Source organism: Mustela nivalis, assembly GCF_964662115.1.
Source record: "Mustela nivalis genome assembly, chromosome: 15".
NCBI classification, from domain to species: Eukaryota; Metazoa; Chordata; class Mammalia; order Carnivora; family Mustelidae; genus Mustela; species Mustela nivalis.
In genome coordinates, this window is record NC_139034.1 from 43,972,134 (window position 1) to 43,991,067 (window position 18,934).

The 18,934-nt window shown below is 37.5% G+C and overlaps 1 protein-coding gene across 1 annotated transcript in view; it reads right to left on the reverse strand.

The window, feature by feature from the left end:
* Window positions 1–18,934, reverse strand: part of DIAPH3 (diaphanous related formin 3) — a 497,180-nt gene that overhangs the window by 287,143 nt on the left and 191,103 nt on the right. Inside the window, exon 17 of the mRNA XM_082700281.1 lies at window positions 18,807–18,921. Coding sequence (XP_082556407.1) covers window positions 18,807–18,921 — 115 coding nt within the window. The remainder of the gene's footprint in view (window positions 1–18,806; window positions 18,922–18,934) is intronic.

The window sequence follows — 18,934 nt, forward strand, 5'->3', positions numbered from 1 at the left end:
CATCAGAATCCATTGCCTCCGTCTGAACATTCACGGGGAAGAATGCAGAGAGCATATCTGCAAGCACTTAACCTTCATCAACCAACATTCATGCATGCTCATTAACATTTTTTTTATCCCACTTTCGAGCATGACACAGCTCATACCGGAATAATAACTCGCTGATAATTGTTCAAGACAACAGCTGGACAGGCAGAGTGCAGAGGTGAACATTCTCATAGATTATGGGATACAGTAATGCATTACAATTAGTATAAAGAGTCATATGCTCATGTTCAATAGTTTTCAAAAAAAAAAAAAAAAGTTAAGAAAATGTCATTAGCAAAAACAGCAATCCCCTCTAACTTTATCCCTGCATGGCTCACTGCCTGATTCTCTTAATGCTTCACTATTTTGATATAAACCAATGACCCCAGTAACTGTACCATTTTATGAATGAAAACAGCCATTTTGATGTCATAGAGTCAGATATGATCTAAACTTATGATCTAATTTAAAGACCACCACCACAAGGGGAGGGAACATTTTACACCTTCCCAACAGTTGTTTTATATTAAATCTCCTAAGATCATTACTATTCAAAAAAATAGCATTGAATACTAGGTCTTAAAGATGAATTCATATTAATTTATCACTGAAGAAACCTTAAATATCAATAAAAAATGAAACTTAGCTATGGAAGGGAACTTAGAGAAAATCCAGTCCAAATGCTTAATTCATAACACCTACTCTTCTTTGCCATAAGGCAATACAAATGAAATTAGTATAATAGTTGGAAAAGGTAATCATGATCTCCAGTTGATCCGCAAGCTTCACCCAGACAACTGGAGATCCCTCACCTGTGTCCTTGGAATGCATGCTCCACTGTTCCACAGTGGGAGCTGTTCCAAAAACATAGTCTTGAAAGAGCAGGGTTTTATTGAAACTATCCAGGTATATACATAACTGAACCCAGTTAAAGCCTCTATATAAACTTTCAAGATTTGATGGGTAAGAACAGACATCTTCTCATCTTGCAGCCACACAAAGCATGTCTTATAAGTTAAGCTCCCTTGCTTTTCAAACTTGCCACCTACCAATCTGGAATGGTCTGCCTCCTTCTCTCCTTGCCCTCCGTGAAGAGGGAACCAGCTTGTGAACCAGTAATAAGAGTTTCCATTTATGAAGTAATGTGAATCAGGTATCATGGGAGGCACTCAGGAGACATTGTCTCTTAATAATCTTGTGAATAGCTATTAACCTCTTTTCAGATGAGAAAATTAATCTAAAAAAGAATGCAAATTCATCTAAATTTAAAAAAAAATCAGAGAGAAGATTCCAACCAGGTATTCTAATTCCAAAAATGAGGTTTTCATTGTTAATTTTTGATATTAGAATCTTACTTCTATTTCCACTATTTTATTCCAGCATTTTGCCTCTACAACTATTTGACTCTCTAGAATTAGACCAATTCCTGAAAGGTCTTTATTCTAAGATACAGCACTTAAAATTCTACATTTTCCCACTATTGTCATGTCCAAGAAGCCTGTTCCTAAAATTCATATACTCTCTAGTCTTTGTACTTTAACTAGTTTCCCTTTGACACCCCTCTACCTTCATTTCTCTCACTATCCAAATTAGACTTTCCAACCAATCTTCTTCAGGTAGTTGCTACTATACCCTTTTCTCTATCTTACTTCTATGACATTTAGTCACAGATATCTATGAGGTAATTAGTCAAATCTAAGAAAATACAAGAGCCCATCTCTCCAGACCTACTTCCAGTTAGTGATCACTGGCCAAAGAAATAACACAATTCACATTGAGATATACTATAACTTAATACTATAATCTGAATAAAACCTCAATAATATAACCCAGTGCTCAATAAGCTACAGCCCTATGAGCCAAGTCTGAGCTGCCACCTGTTTTTATAAATAAAATATTACTAGAAACAGCTACGACCATTAGTTTACATAGAGTAAGTGGCTGCTTTTACACTGTAGTGGCACAACAGAGTAGCTATAACCAAGATCATATGGCCCACAGGGACTAAAATATTTACTGTGTGGACTAAACAGAAAAGCTTTGCCAACCTATAATGAGAATCCATAACAGTATCTCAAGTCAACTGGGTAAAATTAAAAGCTGCTTATCTTCAGCCTAAAATCTATAGACATCAGCTTAATTCATGCTATTAACCCTAAATCAGCCTATGGTCTGCAATTCTTTCCAAAGTCCACTAGCTAATGATCCCCTAAACCTGGTTGATTCTACTTCCACAACTCTCTCTCATATTTATTGTACTCCCATGGAAGGAACCTAGATTCTGGACTTTATCACCAGTTCCCCGGGTAATTAGAATGGTCTCTTAATGGTACCCCAGCCTGTGGATTTTACCTACTACAACACAGAGTTGTCCAATACTGACTTGTTATGGTAAAGTAGGGATTGAATCACACTTTATCTCTATTCGATACATTTCAATGTTCGTGACAGAATTTAATATATTTAATATTTTAAATTATTAATATTTATGTGAGGGCATTAAATTTAAATGCCTGAATTTTCCATACAAAGACCTCCATAATATGGACACAACTGTGCCCTGGTTCATGGTCCATTTCCGCCAATCCCATGGAAACTGAAGGACACATTATACTCTTTAGCTCTCAAGCCTATATATTTCCCCAAATACATCCAGCACACATGTCTACGTCTTTATTCTTTTTCTCCTTCTCCCTGTGTGTTCATTCACTAACCCATCCAGCAAACTTATGAAGCAATAGTAAGCATCAGATACTGGCCTCAGTGAAGGGAATACAGTGGAAAGAAGGCAGACCTAGTTCTACCCATGGAAAGATTACAGTTTATTAGGAAGAGAACAACAAGTAAACATACAAATAAAAATTTTGTAAGAATCACAAACCAATACTATGAGTGAAAAGGAGCTATGTGGAACTGAATTACAAAGGGATCTCTCCCAATCTGGAAAGTGCTAGAAGGCATTTCTGAAAGGAAATGACACTAGAGCAAAGAAAGAGAGTTTGCATGGGGTCAGCAAGGTGAAGCTACCTCCTCTCGTGAGATCTTTTCTAATTAATCTAGTTTCAATCAATAGATTCTTAAATATGTATAACAGCTGTGATATAATGACTAGATGTAATACTATATGGTCAGTCAAAATACGATAAAAACAGTTTAATAGTATAGAATGCATATGTGCAAATAACATGAAAATATATCACATACACATATTTTGAAAAGATAAAAGGGAATACAAGCAAACCATACACTGATTTCAGGTAGTAGAGTTTAGGGTGCTACTTCTTTCTTTCATCCATTTCTCAACTTTCTGTAATGATTATTTTATATTGAATAAATTATAGCAGCTTAAACAGTTATCTTTATAAAATCTTAAACAGCATAAGTAATATTTCATGGACAGGTGATATTTTATAGTTATAATATAGAATAACCCATAATACATGTGTCTTTCATGTAACTTGCAAGCTACACTGTCAAAAAACCCTTGAATTCTACCACTGTTCAAACTGGCAATATTATTTGTATCCTAAGGTTTCTCTACTTGATTAAACCTTGTATTAGCCTCTATAAGAAGAGTTAATATACTTCAGTTTGTTATGCTCAAATTTTTACATAAGAATAGTTTAAGTAAATTTTGAATTTTTTAAAAGCTTAAAGTCAACACCTATCAGAAAAAAAAAAAGAAACAAAAGGGAAAAAAAACAAGTTTTTGCAAGGATGTGGAGAAATTAGAACCTTTATGCATTGCTTAAGGGAGGGAGTGTAAAGAGTGTAAAGAGATTCAGCCACTCTGAAAAACAGTTTGGCAGTTTCTCAAAAAGCTAAATACACAATTACCAAGAGATACAGCAATTCCACTCCTAAGTCTGTTACCCAAAGAATGGAAAACAGGTATTTAAACAAATACATGTTCACACACATTCATACCAGCTCTAGGCACAACAGCAAATAAAGGCGGGGGGAGGGGTAGGGAACAGCTTCAATGTGCAAAGAACGAATAAAAACTTCATTAATACACAGGATGGCATATAAACACAATAGTATATACAAAAAAGGAATGTAATACTGATATCTGCTACAATGTGTATGATCCTAAAAACTATCATGCTAAGTAAAAGAAGCTAGATGCAAAAAGGTCACATATTGCAGGTCTCCCATTTCTATGAAAAACCCAGTATAAATTCACATAGACAGAAAACAGATGGGTGGTTGCCAGGGCTGGAGAGAAAGGACGGGGACGAAGGGTGAGAAACTGCTCAGTGGGTACAGGGTTTCACTTTGGACTGATGGAAATATTTTAAATGTAGACAGAAGTGGTGGTTGCACTCCATTGTGAATATCCTAAATGCCACGAATTATTCGCTTAAAAATGGTTTTTATGTGCTATGAAATTCATCTATCTCATACCAAAAAAAAAAAAAAAAATCAATACCTAACAAAGGTGCAATTTTAGGGGGAGTGGTGACTATAAAATATGTTACAATCTATTTGTTAACAGTTATTCTTGGTTTGCACAATGGAATCAAGGTCCATCCAACAATAAGACAAAATTTACCTCAACTCTTCACTCCTTCTTATATAGAAGCTAAACCAAGCAAGATATTTCAGCATCTAGATCCTGAACCTATCCCACTCTCAGCCACTTTCATTGTTACAAATTTTTGTTTGTTTGTTTTACCTAATTTACAGAAGAGCTTGTTATTCACTCAGAGCTAAAGTATTCAGGGGCAGAGTTAATTGGAGTCTTGATCACTTAAATATTTCTCTATCCAAAATTATTACTTGCTTAAATAAAAAAATAGATAGCTTGTTGGAAGAGGAAGAAATTGTCATATTTCTCTTTTAAAGGAATGAGAAACCATCATTCATTCACCCAACATTAATTCACGGTCCACTAACATGTTGGGCATTCTGCTAGGTGATAGCAACACAGCAGTAAAGGAAAATAAAGATCTCCCCCCGAAAGATATTTAAATTCCAATGAAGGCAGAGAATAAACAAGATAAACATATGCTTAGTAAATGAGAATACACCAGAAATTGATAAACGATTTTTACAAAGAAAGCAACAAACCCAGGTAGAAAGAACTGGCCCAGGGACCTAGAGGCAGAGCGCATGGAAAACCGTGGCAGTACTGAGTTGGAAAGCAAGTGCAGGAGTCAAGACTCAGAGTTGATAAGAGACTTAATTTTCCCTCTCCCATGTCCAAGGAAGGGAACCTCTGGGGATATCTTGGGGGCTCTCCAGTGTGGCTGAAGAGAAACAAAGAAGGTAGAAGGAGATGGAGAGAGAGAGCAGAGCAGCAGGAGAGGGAAGGCTTTCCAGAGGCTTTGGCACTCTCCCAGGAAAGGAGAAAGGGTTCAACCACGTGAAAGCAAAAAACTGCACACAAGGCAGCAGCCAGGGGCAGAACCCAAGCAAATACTCCAAGCCTAACCCAGTGGAAGACATTCTGCCAATAAGACCTCAGCAGCAAGCAGTTTCTGTGGAGATTTTCCTAGGAGATGAAAAATGGGTAGAGACTGCAAATTAAAACATTCAGGGTAAAGGATGAAGACACAGGGAGAGGCAATGAAATACATAGCCAAACTTGGTGAAAAAATAGACCAAAGTTAACTGAAGTCTAGAGTATAAAGCAGAAAAATAACAAGGAGAATACAGCTAGAAATACAAGTTGGACCAGACCCCAAAAAGCTACCAATAAGAGAGAAGGGTTTTTTTTTTTTCTTTTTAATCCTTTAGAACACATGCACACATGGGATATAATAAATGTGCTATTTGTAGGCGTGGAAAATCTGCAGACAGCTGGCATTACTGTCTTAGGAAGAGGAAGAATAGGCGAAAACAACAAAGGTATTTAAGGGGAAAAAGAGGTTGGAACTTGTATGTAACGGATGAAATGGCTATTAGAGCTTCCGAAGGTTAAAAGGAATAAAAGAAAAGAGGTCACTGTGCCACACAGGTAGTCTGGGGAGCAGATACCAAGGTCATTTCCAGACCAGTGCTTGTGGACTTACACTGACACTCTCTCTCCCCTTTCCTTTTGGTCTAACCAGCAGAGAGGGAAAAGAAGGTATGAAGTCGGAAAGAAGTGAATTCTGTACTTGCAGCTCCTTGATAGTGACGTGACCTAGAGAGCCAGATTTTTAACTTCTCTGAGCTTCTACACATGAACATGGGAAGAAGGCCTGAATATCACAATGTAAGGAGTAGGTACAGTTACTAGGGCCGAACAGGCATCCCTTTTCCCTTTTCCCTTTTATTGTTTGAGTCAGCTCCTTTCTCTCATTGCTTTTTGCTTCCAACAGCTGTTCTGGACTTCTTACAACCCTAATATAATCAAGAATAATGAGAAATTTTGATTTATTGAGTTTGTAAGTTACGCTTATTCATCAAGAACACATTCACGAAAATAGCTTTTTGATAAAGCACACCTCAGAGATACAAAAATGGGCATGGGATGATCCCGTCAGTTGCCTTGTCTGTACCTCACAGTCTTGCAGAGAGATACAGACGGTAAAAAATGAAGCCATAATCCAGTGGAGATCAATCTTGGATTATCTGGTTTATGGAAAATATTCTCTCATAAACATATAAGTTTTACACATAAACACACATACACACACATCTAGGAAATGCTATGACCAAAGTATTGTTACCACACAAAACCTGGTACAGACTGCTGTTTTCCTCGTTATCAGCTGAAAACACCACCCAATCTACTAAAGCAGGTAATGGAAATACAAATGATTGGTCAGTGGAAAGAGCTCATATTCACTTTTCTATAGATAGGCAAGATTTGAAATGAAGCACCGTAAAACGAGAGAAGTTTTATTCAGAAAATGCATAATTTTAAAGCTGACACACATTAAATTTCCCAACACTATTATCCCTCATTTAAAAACAAACACAGTTATTCCCCTGGCTATTTTGACTCCTCTGGGTTAAATCTTATGCTCCAGGAGCGGAGTGCCAAACTGTCTCACTGTGACCTGTGAAACCCTGAAAAATAATTGGTTCCCTAATTGAAAAAGAGGAGAAGATGAAAGGAGGAAGAAGAGCTCTGCTCCGGGAAGAAGGAGGCTAAGGCAGCATCATGATGGAAGAGTAGACAGGCAAATGACTAAGAGCCAACAATTAAATTAAAATAAATTGCTTATTTTGTGTGAAATGTGGTTGCATTAGATCTTTCTGATAAATGGGATTTCCTAAGTGATGAATTTTTTCCAATTAAAATAAACTTTTTATATACTGTATTTGAAACATGCCTAGTGGAATATGCAATTATAACAACATATATTTTCCAGGTAGGAATGAAATTATATTGTTCATATCCACTTCTAGATGCTTATGAGGTCTGAGTAAGATCCGGACCAAGAAAATGTCCCTCTTTCCAGGGTCTCTATCACAAAACAAATATTATTCTGAAAAAATTATTGTGAAACATCATAGAGCAAGAGTAATGATCTGTATTTTAACATACTTAACTAAACTTCAAAGTGAGGAAATTGCTTTTCAACAGGCAGTGTAGAAAGTTAATAACGTAATCATAAGTTAGTTCCCAAAAGTTAGTAATGTATAAATAGCACACATTTCTTTTTCTAAATTAGAACCAGTCTTTCTTAAAAAACATAGTAACAAATAAGAGTAAAAAAACCAATTTTTAAAAAGATTTTTTAATTTATTCATTTGAGAAAGAGAGCACAAATGGGGCAGGGGGTGGTCAGAGGGAGAAGCAGACTCCCCACTGAGCAGGGAACCTGATGCAGGGCTAGATCCCAGGACCCCAGGATCCTGACCTGAACCAACGGTAGGCACCTAACCAAAAGAGCCACTGAGGCACTCCATCAATTTGTTTTTAAATGTCAATGGTTCTTTACTCTAGGTTTTGGAAGGATGTTCCTCGGTTGAAGAAAAAAAACTTATGTACACACACAATTTAATAATTTCTCAAAAAAATAAAATTTATAGTATGCATTATAAACAGGAAATACATAGTAGACTGTGATACCTGTTGCTCATTAAACATAGTATATTTGAATGAAGAAGGGGGAAAAAAATCTTTGCTGACACTTAGAAAGACATGTATAAGGATTTTTCCTCAAACTCCAGAAAGGCACTTTTTTTTTTTTTGGTAACCAAAACATGTTAATACGATCAGTAAAGATCGGAATCTCAGTAACATTTAGAACAGAACAAATAACTTATAAAGTTAAAATACCCCGGGACCCTAAGATAGCATTCCTGTAAATGAAACACAGAGTTAAAGGAGGAAGATAGAATTTTAGTGAGTGGAATTAACAGGGCCGAGTACTTTGTGAAATGTTGCAGTTTTATGACCACCACTCATCCTAGTACCCACCCTCCTCTGTGGAAGATGACCATGTTCTAATCGCTAGAACCATAAATATGTTACCTTACATGGAAAAAGAACTTTGCAGATGTGGTTAAGGTTAGAGACCCAAAGATTGGGACATGGCATGGATTAGTCAGGTGCACTCAATTTAATTACTTGGTTCTTCAAAAGAAACTTTCCTGGCAAAGGTCAGAGTCTGAGAAGGATGTAATTAAGGAAGCCACATACGTGGGCAGCTCCAGAAGCTGGACAAGGCAAGGAATGGACAGATTTTCCCCTAGAACCCCCCAGAATGTAGCCCTGTTGACACCTTGATTTTAGCCCAGTGAGACCATGATGCACTTCCAACAGAACTGTAAAACTCTAAATTTGCATTAAGTTGCCAAATTCACAGTAATTTGTTAGAACAGCAATAGAAAATTAATACAAAGCCCCACTGGTGAGTATAACGATTCCTCCTACCCTATGCAGGAAATGGACAGAAAGCTAAAAAAAAGTAGAGAAGCTTATCCTGAGTCCTGACAGATTTACCAAATCTGAGACAATCAACCATCAGACTTGTGTAAATCACTTCCAGCTGGATACCATTTCCTGCAGGCAAAGTTCCTCAGAGATTCACCAGAAAACACTGATTTATATATACCAATACAGCACGTACAATTCCAAGGCTGTCTTCCAATCTTAGATTTGGCGGCTGTAGGTCTTCCAAAATAAATACTTCTCACCCACCCCCTTATCGATTATTTGACATGATATAAGAAAAGTAGAAATATTCATTATCATTATCAATTAAGTTATAAAGACAGCTCTTTGTATTTTCTTAATTAGTCACCACTTTAGGAAACAAGAATTAGCCAGAACCAATCAAGTTCTTAATAGGTCAAAACAATAGAAATTTCATATACAGAAATTGTATATGGTTTGCCTAAATAATTTCTTTAACTTACATCATAAAGGAGGACGAGGGGGAAAAAACCTATTCCTGAAAAACTATCACTCCTCTGAACCTTCTGCTAGCACTCTGTGAAAATAAGAAAATTAACAGTTATCACCTTTCCTGCAAACCCTGGGGAGGATTTAGGCCATAAGCTTTACTTGGCTCTTGTATTTGTCTATCAACTACGGTTTGCCTGTGTCTTAACGCATCCCACTTCCTTAATTACATTAAGCCAAATATACCACTTGCTAATCTTTGAAGCCGTAAATAACTGTCAAAAATAATCATGAATAATTAACAAGAACCAGTCAGATTTTATAAAGTACGGACTGAGCTTTTCAAGTACACGCTCAAATCATTAGCTCAACATCCAAAATCTGAATCACACCAAGTAAAAAGTTAAAAATTCTCAGTTTTTAAATTTCATAAAATCACAAAATTTATTGGCTCAGCTCCATTCATGACTTGTAAACCAAAAGAAAAAAAATATCATGGAAAAACTCAGAAAAAATTAACAAAAAAAAAAAAAAAGAAGAAGAACAGGTCTTTATTCCTGATTCAACAGATCCCTCTTTCTCCTGAGCTTAATAAAGCTTTTGACAGTGAAGACATACACAAAAATGAAAGAAACAGGATGTACAGAATCTATGAGTATTTTCTAAAACTGATGGTACAAATCAGTGTTACGGCAATCTTCTGAAATGACCACTGACATAGGTCAGTTCACTCAGCAGTCCTATGGTTTGACTGGCAAATTCATTCGGAAGTGAGGCTAAAGCTGGCCAGGTCCCGTGGAAGATTCAGAGGAGGTACACAAAATTTTACAAGTGGAAATGAGCCTGCATTCTCAAAATTTATGTTTGACTAATAATTCCTGAGCAACTATAATGAGCTGGGCATTGCAAAAGATGCTTTAAAATCTTCATGCTGTAATCCTCACATCACCTTGTGAGATGGGTATCATCTTCCCCATGTGATCAAGAACAACAGCCGCCAAAGGCGGGGTCACACACGGGTGTGGGGGCAACTCCACAGTGTCTCTTCTCCTCCTGTACATGCCACAGCATGGTGTTAGTATTTACAGCTCAAATACTTACAGAAGTGAATAGAGGGACCAAATGATGAAAGATGGTCTTAATAAAAAATGGCAAGTTTTTAAAGCCTTTAATATAAATTGTGGGATGAGGGTGAACTGCTGTGGGGCAGCGGTAAGGTGGCGGGAGATGAGAGGGAAATTATTTTAAATCAAAGAAGAGCACTTTAAATAAAACATAATAGGATTTCTTTTAATCAGAGAAGCCGCACGGCACAGCAGAGGAGCAGTGGCTTTAGACTCAGATCTGTATTCCATTCAGAGTGGCAGCTCCTTTTAGCTCAACTTTGCTTCAAGAGTGCAACTTTTTCTTACACATAAAATCTAGGCGATTTTTGCCTTGATTCTTCTGCAGGATTGTTTTGGGGAACAAATAAAATAATAGGAGGTCAACACAAATGCTTAAAAAAAAAAAAATGTTACCAATACTTGTTGTGTCACTGTCTAATTAAGGAGTTTTGTATTTCTGCCAGATTCAACATAATGCTTGAATTAACAAATGCTTTACAAAAGTCTATTAAAGTGAACCCCAAAATGGACAACTTGTTGTTAAAGTCACTGTAAAATGATATTCCTAGTTGGATGAAGTAACTCATTCTCCTTACAAATAAGGTACTGGTCCCTTGAATTAAAACAAAACAAAACAAAACAAAAAACTGGGGGTGGCATTGGGTCAGCTGATTAAGCCTCCGACCCATGGTTTGGGCTCGGTAGCGATATCAGGGCCCTGAGATTGAGCGCAGAGTCTGCTTGAGAGTCTTCTTCCCTCCACCTGCCTGTGCTTACACTCTCTCTCTCTCAAATAAATAAAATCTTAAAAACAAACTAACTAAAATTGCATATATGTAAATAAGCAGCAGTCAAGTTCAGGCCAAGGCCCTGACCCCACCTCACGTCCAGCACTGTACAAGACAGAAAGGCTAGAGCAGGCTTCATAACCTCTGTTGCCATGGGCCACCACTGGCAGTCAGAGAGGTGCATGGCTTCTCAAAATAATTCTTAAATGCAGAAAATAAAATACATAGGAGACCTCCCTTTAGAAAGGAGCACACTTAGCTGACAAGATCCAAGCTGTTACCATCCTCAGGATACTCCTCAGCTTCTGAATCCAGGCCACACAATTCCTGGGCAGCCTGAGCCAATGGCTGAGCATGGCAGGAGCACAAGCCCAGGCCCCCAGCGCCCCCACCCCTAACAGGCATTCTGCACCAGAGCTCCCTCCCAACCACAGTGGCTGAGAATTTGTTCCAGTACATCATGGCTTGAAGTTCTTCGATCCAATCCTATTTTCCCCACCTTCTACCCTTCATATGCATTACCCACGGCACACCCCCCAAAAATCTCCTGAACTCCAGCCTCTCTCGGCATCTGCTCTCGGTGGACCCAACTGACCAAAGAGGCTTCTTTATTAATGTACTGAACAACAAGATCTAGCTGCAGGTCTCACAACTACCCTAATTTTGAAGTAGTGAGGGGTTTTAACTCTGTTTTAATATATCTGAAATAATTCTAATGGGATAAAAATAAAAGGATATATAAACTTTGCAGGTAGAAATGGCATAGGTGTGGATGTGTTTGTTGCCTGTATTTATAACTGAAGGAAAAGCTAAATTTCAACGAGAGGTTAGTGAAAGTAATGATTATTTTTCCTTAGCCATGTCCAAAGACCCCAAGTTAAGAACCCCTGGATTAGAGTATGTCTGACTCAGAAAGAATCACTCTTTTAAGACCCAAACACCTAGATAAGCGAGAGTTGTAATAACCAAAGATTTCCTACCCGGTGTTTCTCCTTAAATTCTAGCAAACCCATGAATGCTTGTGTTAAATGCACAGAACATGTTACAAATTATAAGCTGTGACTAAATGATTTAACTCTGAGAGACAAAACACACCCAGCTCACCTAAACACAAATATATAATTACCTCAAAATCTAGCTTAGGAAATTCAAGGTTAAAAAAAGTTATTTTCATAAAGGGTTTTCTTTATTCCCCCGTTACAGAAGAATTTACTACATTGTTTATTTAGCATCCAAATCCAACAGCACGCAATCTAGCAAGAAGCCTCCCCCACATAGCTCCTTAGGACCCTCCTACCATGAGCACTCTCTCCTTGGGCTCCAGCGGCCATGTCGGTTGCAATACTCCCGCCACGGGATCTTATTCCATCCAGGCCTGGCAAGTGTGTGTGGAAGTAGGCAGGGAGACAGGGAAGAATGCAGAAGAGGGAGGGGAAAGGGACAGTGAACAGCCAGATTTATTTATATTATTTTAAGATTAAAATCGTGCATCCAGAAGGATGAGTCTCTCTTATATTTTCAGGAGAATAATACTGTACACTAATTACGACTGGGAGTCCTGAGTGCTAGAACATAATGCAGACAAGGCAAAGCAGAACCGCCTGAAATAGGGAAGTGTCCACTGAGCAACCAGAGGGCAACAGGAAATGCCCTGAGTCAACCGGGAGAAGACAGAAGATGTAGGAAATGGGAGAGAGGTCCTGAGGGGGGGAAAATGTGTGAGGATGGTAAAATGCAACAACCTTACAATGTTGTCAATCGAGGACAGCTATAGGTGCAAACAAGACTTAAAACACCAAGATGATTTTGTAATCTAGAAGGAACATGGTTTACCCCAGTCTACTACTAATGAAGTGATTCCAGTGAATCCAGTGCTCCCCACCACATTCCTTTCTCCAATGCTAAAAGGAAAAGAGAGAAGAGGAAAAAAGGCAGGGTGTGGGGGGAGCTTTGTTTGTGAGCACCTCCCCCCACCTTGCGCACGTCCAAGCCTTCTCCCTTTCCGTTTGCAACGTTTGTATGTTGTACAAGTAATACGCCTAGTTACATAGGCCCTTAAAATTCCCGTCATACTATACCAAAGATACGCTGTATAACTAAGCATGTAACTGAACCATCCTGGGACCCAAAGTCGCCTGTGGCTCCAGCTAAACAAACCCACTCTCTTTGGCCTTTTTCTTTAAGTTCTATTTCTTTAAAGCTTTCAGAATACAATTCTGTTTCTTTAGCAACCTAACACAAAATACAAATAATTGGTAACAATGAGATACTTCCTAATGGTGAAGCAAGACATTCCTGACCTATACTATCATTTTTTTTTTTAAAGTCTTTAGTTCTTTTCAGATTCAGATGCAGACAAGAACCAAAGGATAAATCTCTAGGGAAATATTTAATTCTTCACACACTTCCTCCTCAATCTTTCCAAATTAGTGTTTGTCAAATGCCTTTTCAGAAAAGTTTAAGATACGTTGCATTCATCTCAGCATCACTTTTTTAACATGCATTCCCAAACTACACAGTTATAAATTATATTATTCATCTTAATGTAGGCTTGTGAGATAGTTTAGGATTTATTTTTAATACACTTTTGTTCATACAGAGGAATAAATTGTGTTTCAAATACAAAGCGACATCCTGAACACAGCCAAGTCCCTGGGATAATCCATGGTTTATCACTCCCTACCCCAACACTTTGTCCACTGAACTATGATGTCAGGAATCTAAGCTTGATTTGTTTTTAAGTGCATAATCCATTAACTGTTTCCATATGCCATAACTATTCAGTTGAGAAATTATTTATAAACCAGTTTATTGGCCCTATCTGGCAAATAGGATGCACCTGTTATACAATGTGATTACTTCAGAAAGCTAACAATTGTGGAATCACATTTTTATAATAAATCAGTCTAAGTGAATTAGACTATTCACGTACTTTTAGAAAGCCCTTTAATCCCTATTAAGTTAACAGTTTGTGAATAATGAAAGTAATTAATATTAATTTTAGTTGATAAATCCAACACCAATAACCTGTTAGTATACGTTAATCCATTTTCCTACAGCCTGTAAAAATTAGCCAACAGATGCTTCCAATCTGGTAAAAAATACGCAGGTCATTAGCATTATTTTGATGATACCAAATGTTCAATATATGAATATTGTGATTACATTTCAAAGAGATATATACACAATTTTATTTTATAATCTTGTTAAATTTTAACAGGAGGCCAAGAGAGTAAATCGTGGCAGTCCTTTCTGAATCAAAATCAACATTTGTCTTCCGTTCCTCATTCTTACACTTCAACATGACGGAGAACTTGACAGTTTCACAGAGATTGTGAAAGATTATGAATGCAATATGTGGATGGGCACATGTCTGCCTTTCTCTCTGCAGTGCCCCAGTGCCAATCACAAGGCCTAACATACAATGTACACCCAAAAAATATGTGTTGACTTGAACATCAGTAGCCAAATATAAGAAAGAAAAGGCAGGAGCAATGAATGAAGAAGAATGAAAAAAAGAGAAATATAGCCAGGAAAAGTGTCTACGTGTTATTTTCAGAAGACTTTAAAAAATGGAAAGCTAAGGGCGCCTGGGTGGCTCAGTGGGTTAAGCCGCTGCCTTCGGCTCAGGTCATGATCTCAGGGTCCTGGGATCGAGTCCCGCATCGGGCTCTCTGCTCGGCAGGGAGCCTGCTTCCCTCTCTCTCTCTCTCTCTGCCTACTTGTAATCTCTCTCTGTCAAATAAATAAATAAAATCTTTAAAAAAAAAAAAAAATGGAAAGCTAAGATAGAGCTCGAAAATTTAGGACTGAGAAAGGCAAGAAAACCAAAGTGATACCTGATAGCAAAATAAGGTATAAAAGAGAAAGTGATACAACTGAATCAGGGAAACTTCTTGATTTCGCAAGAAAAGGCTGAGAGAATTTCCTTAAACTCCTCAAGATAGGGCATAGGCACTTTCCTATTAAAACAATGTTATAAACATCACAGGAGGTTAGTTTAAAAGACATTATTAAAATCTAACGGGGGAGAGTGGGCAAGATGGAGATATAATAAAGAAGAACATGAGTCAGGAGGAAATGTCCAAGTTCACAGCTAGAATACCTTGCTATATCTACCAGAGCGTGGGTCTCAGTGGTATTCTGGGGACTCAGCATTGTTGTGCAGGAGAAAGATCTCAGCAGAGATGTGGTACTGATAGATAAGGTAACATGAAGATGGCCCAGCTCAGGGAGTGGTACACCACAGGTGCTTTATGGGTGCTATAAGGCTACCATAAGGCCTTCTTCCTTTTCCAAGTTTCAGGGGTTTAAAACCAGTAAAACCCAGTCATCTTAACCTAAAAGACTGTAAAACCCAAAGCAGTGTCTTCCATAATAAAATAATAATGATAATAATAATAACAATAATAAGTAATAAAAAAAATAGAGTATGTTATTAGAACAGATAGAGAGTAAATGATTGAATTCAGTTCTTTTTCCCTTCTACCTGCTTCAAATGTTTAGGGAGCAAAACTGATTGGCATTTAGCATTTTAAATTCCTGGGATGGAACTTCTACCTTTGTAATCAGAGAAATAGCTCTGGGTTTTTTGTTTAACAAATTTATACCCTCTTTTGCCCACTTCCATTACCTAGGCCTCGGGCAACCACCAATCTGTTCTCTGTATCCATAGCTTAGTTTGCTTTTATTGTTTGTTGTTCTGAGGTTCTACATAGAAGAGAAATCAGACAGTATTTGTCTTTCTCTGTCTGACTTATTTTCATTTAGCATAATGCCCTCAAGGCCCATCCATGTTGTCACAAAATGCCCCAGTTCTTTGGCAAAAGAATTACTGCAGTGAAAACCAGATAATGTTAGTTCTCTAAAACCCAGTAGTCTCCAGTGATGAGAATCCTGTGACCTTCCCTGTTGAGCTGTGCTGTGATCCAAACCAGTGATGAAAAATCAACCAGTAGACAATGCCTCTATCTTCCCCAACTCCCACAGCGAGGGAGCAGAGCAACTATAGGGCCACCTTGGACTGAATAATAAGTGACGAGGTTTAATTCTGAATTCTGCGAAAATCACAAAATCGATTCAAAGTAACCTCAGGAGTCACAAAAGAGATGGGCAAAAAGTTAAGACTTGGACCTAAAGCCTCAGGGGCCAGGCTGTGAATAAAGAGACAAGTAGAGACATGTCCACTCCACCAGCCCTCAGTCTTGTCTAAGCTTTCCAGATACTACTCTGGCCTTCCTTTCTGATCTTTTCCACATAATGGCTATAGGAAATCCTACTTCTCTGAAAGCAGCAGTTTTGTTTTCCACTATAATCTTAAGTACAAGGAATGCTAAAAAGTGCTCTTAATTCTCCATGAATAATGTTCTCCAGGAATTATTCCTTAAAATCCAGACCAAAAAGTTGTCACCTTCTCAGCCTGTTTCCTGTTGTGACTGTGAAACGTTGGCATTGCCCAGGAGGACAACCTTGGAAATCTGATCCATGGAAGCATCTTCCACCGTCACAGAAGAAAGAAGGTAGCACCTGAGCTGAGACAATAGAAGTCATGGGTCCCTGACAGCCTTTAAGTCAAATGAGAGACTCTGGGCCAAGGGGACAGCATGTCCAAAAAAGAGAGGGATGGAAGTACAGGACACTCAGAAAAAGATCATCCTTCCCTCGCCTTACGCTTCATGACTAACATTAGATTCAGTAAATACATTGTTTTTTTTTTTTTTTTTTTTTTCCAACCTTGAATCTCAAGGCTAAAGTTAGATGACTTAAGAATTTTTTAAAGGTCCAATTATTTCATTTAGGGCTAGCACTACAGCTAAATTAAAGACATGCTAACAAGCTTCCCTTTTGAGCCTCATTAATTAAGAAAGTAATCAGAGTAAAGAGAAAAAAAAAAGAGACAGAGACAGTAGCTGGATGGCAGTATTACTTAAATAGCTTTAAGGTACCACCATTTGTACCTACGAGGAAAGCGAAGGGAAAACTAATCAATTCCAGAATATGGAATCTGAAATTCTGAAGTGTTTTACATGTAAATACACATTTTAACTGCCATATATTTTCCTTGATTGCCTAAAGAGTGCACTAATCTTATTCAAAGAAAATGTTCATTCTCCATAATCAAAAGGTAAAATTAAGATCTGCTTACTTCACAAGTTTTCCTAGGATAAGCTTGCTGAGAAAATCCCTACTGTTTTCAAAAATCAAAATGCATCAGTTTTACTATTTTGAACAAGGACAGTGCCCAAAAATATCTGCTGAAGGCTTTAGGTTTATCCCAAATTCTGGGAAACCACCTTCATTCACAATTACCTTTTAGAGTTTTTAACTTACAACTACTTTTTAGAAAGAGACTCTAATTTATAGTTCTATTTTACAAGCATTTCAAAGAAATGCAATTTTTTTAGTATGTCAATATCCTTTCATTGCCGTGATTGTCAAGTTAAATCAGATACATAGCATAGTGCCTATCACTTAGTAGGTATCTTTTTTTTTTGTAAGATTTTTGTTTGAGAGAGAGAGACAGGGCACAAATGGGGTGGAGGAGTGGCAGAGTGAGAGGGAGAAGCAGGCTCCCCACTGAGCAGGGACCCCCCCCCCCAACAACATGGGGCTCAATCCCAGGACCCCAAGATCATGACCTGTGCCAAAGGCAGATGTTTAATTGACTGGGCCACCCAGGTGCCCCCATAGTAGGTATCTTAAGAAGTTAAAGCTTCCCTTTCTACAGCAAGCCTTCCCATCTCCAGCTGGAATACAGTCTCTCTTCTCCAGCTCTCTGTGCTCAATGAGCCCAGGGTCATAAGTGGCATAGTTTATGGTGAAAAAGATTCCTTTTTGAAAATTAAAAGGTAATCACTGATCTAAGTACCTTGTAATATAGACCTAAAATGTAAGCATTACATAATTTAAAAATTAACTTTATAGCTTATGTGCATATCAGCTCTGAAACATGTAGTGGAAACCCAATGTACAGATAGGAGTAATGTTTGAGTTATTTCTAAACAAAACAAAACAAAAATCACACCAAATGAGTAAAAGCTATCACAAAAAAATAACTGGAAATGAATGCTATTATTTTTAATGAAAAGACCATATAACTTACTCATATCCTTGTTTTTTAAGTTAACTTTCAAGGTATTCTATAAATTTGTTATTTCTGTCCCATGTGATTCATAATAAATATTGTGACCATCACTCTAATATTAAAGGGTGGTAAAATTCTGACTCGAACAAAGGTTCACATTTTGTTTGTATTTCTATGCCCCACTGACTAAAAGGGATTCTCATGCCGAAATTCTCCATGAAAACATCCTCCTTTTCAAAAGTCCAATTCATAACATCTTCAAAAAAGATATTATACTGAAAATTTGACAAAGTTCGGTATTAAACATTTGCGTTTTGAAGATTTCTCATGCAGTAATCCGGATAACAAAATCTGTATTTTAAACATTTCTTTTCATTAGATAATTTATTTAACGATTAGTGAAGCAAAAATATCTCTAAGACTCTTAAAATAATGTTTTCTAGAAGTTAATGTATAAAAATTGGCAACATTAACGTACTAAAATTAACAAGTAGGCATGATGTTCAACTTACCTTTTTGTTGGCAACAAAATGTATTCTCAAGTTTACAAAGCAAATCCACATTTTCATACTTATTTTCATTTACTTTTATCCAGAAACAGTTTTCAGTCATTTCATGAGGTCTGATCTGCAATCAGAGA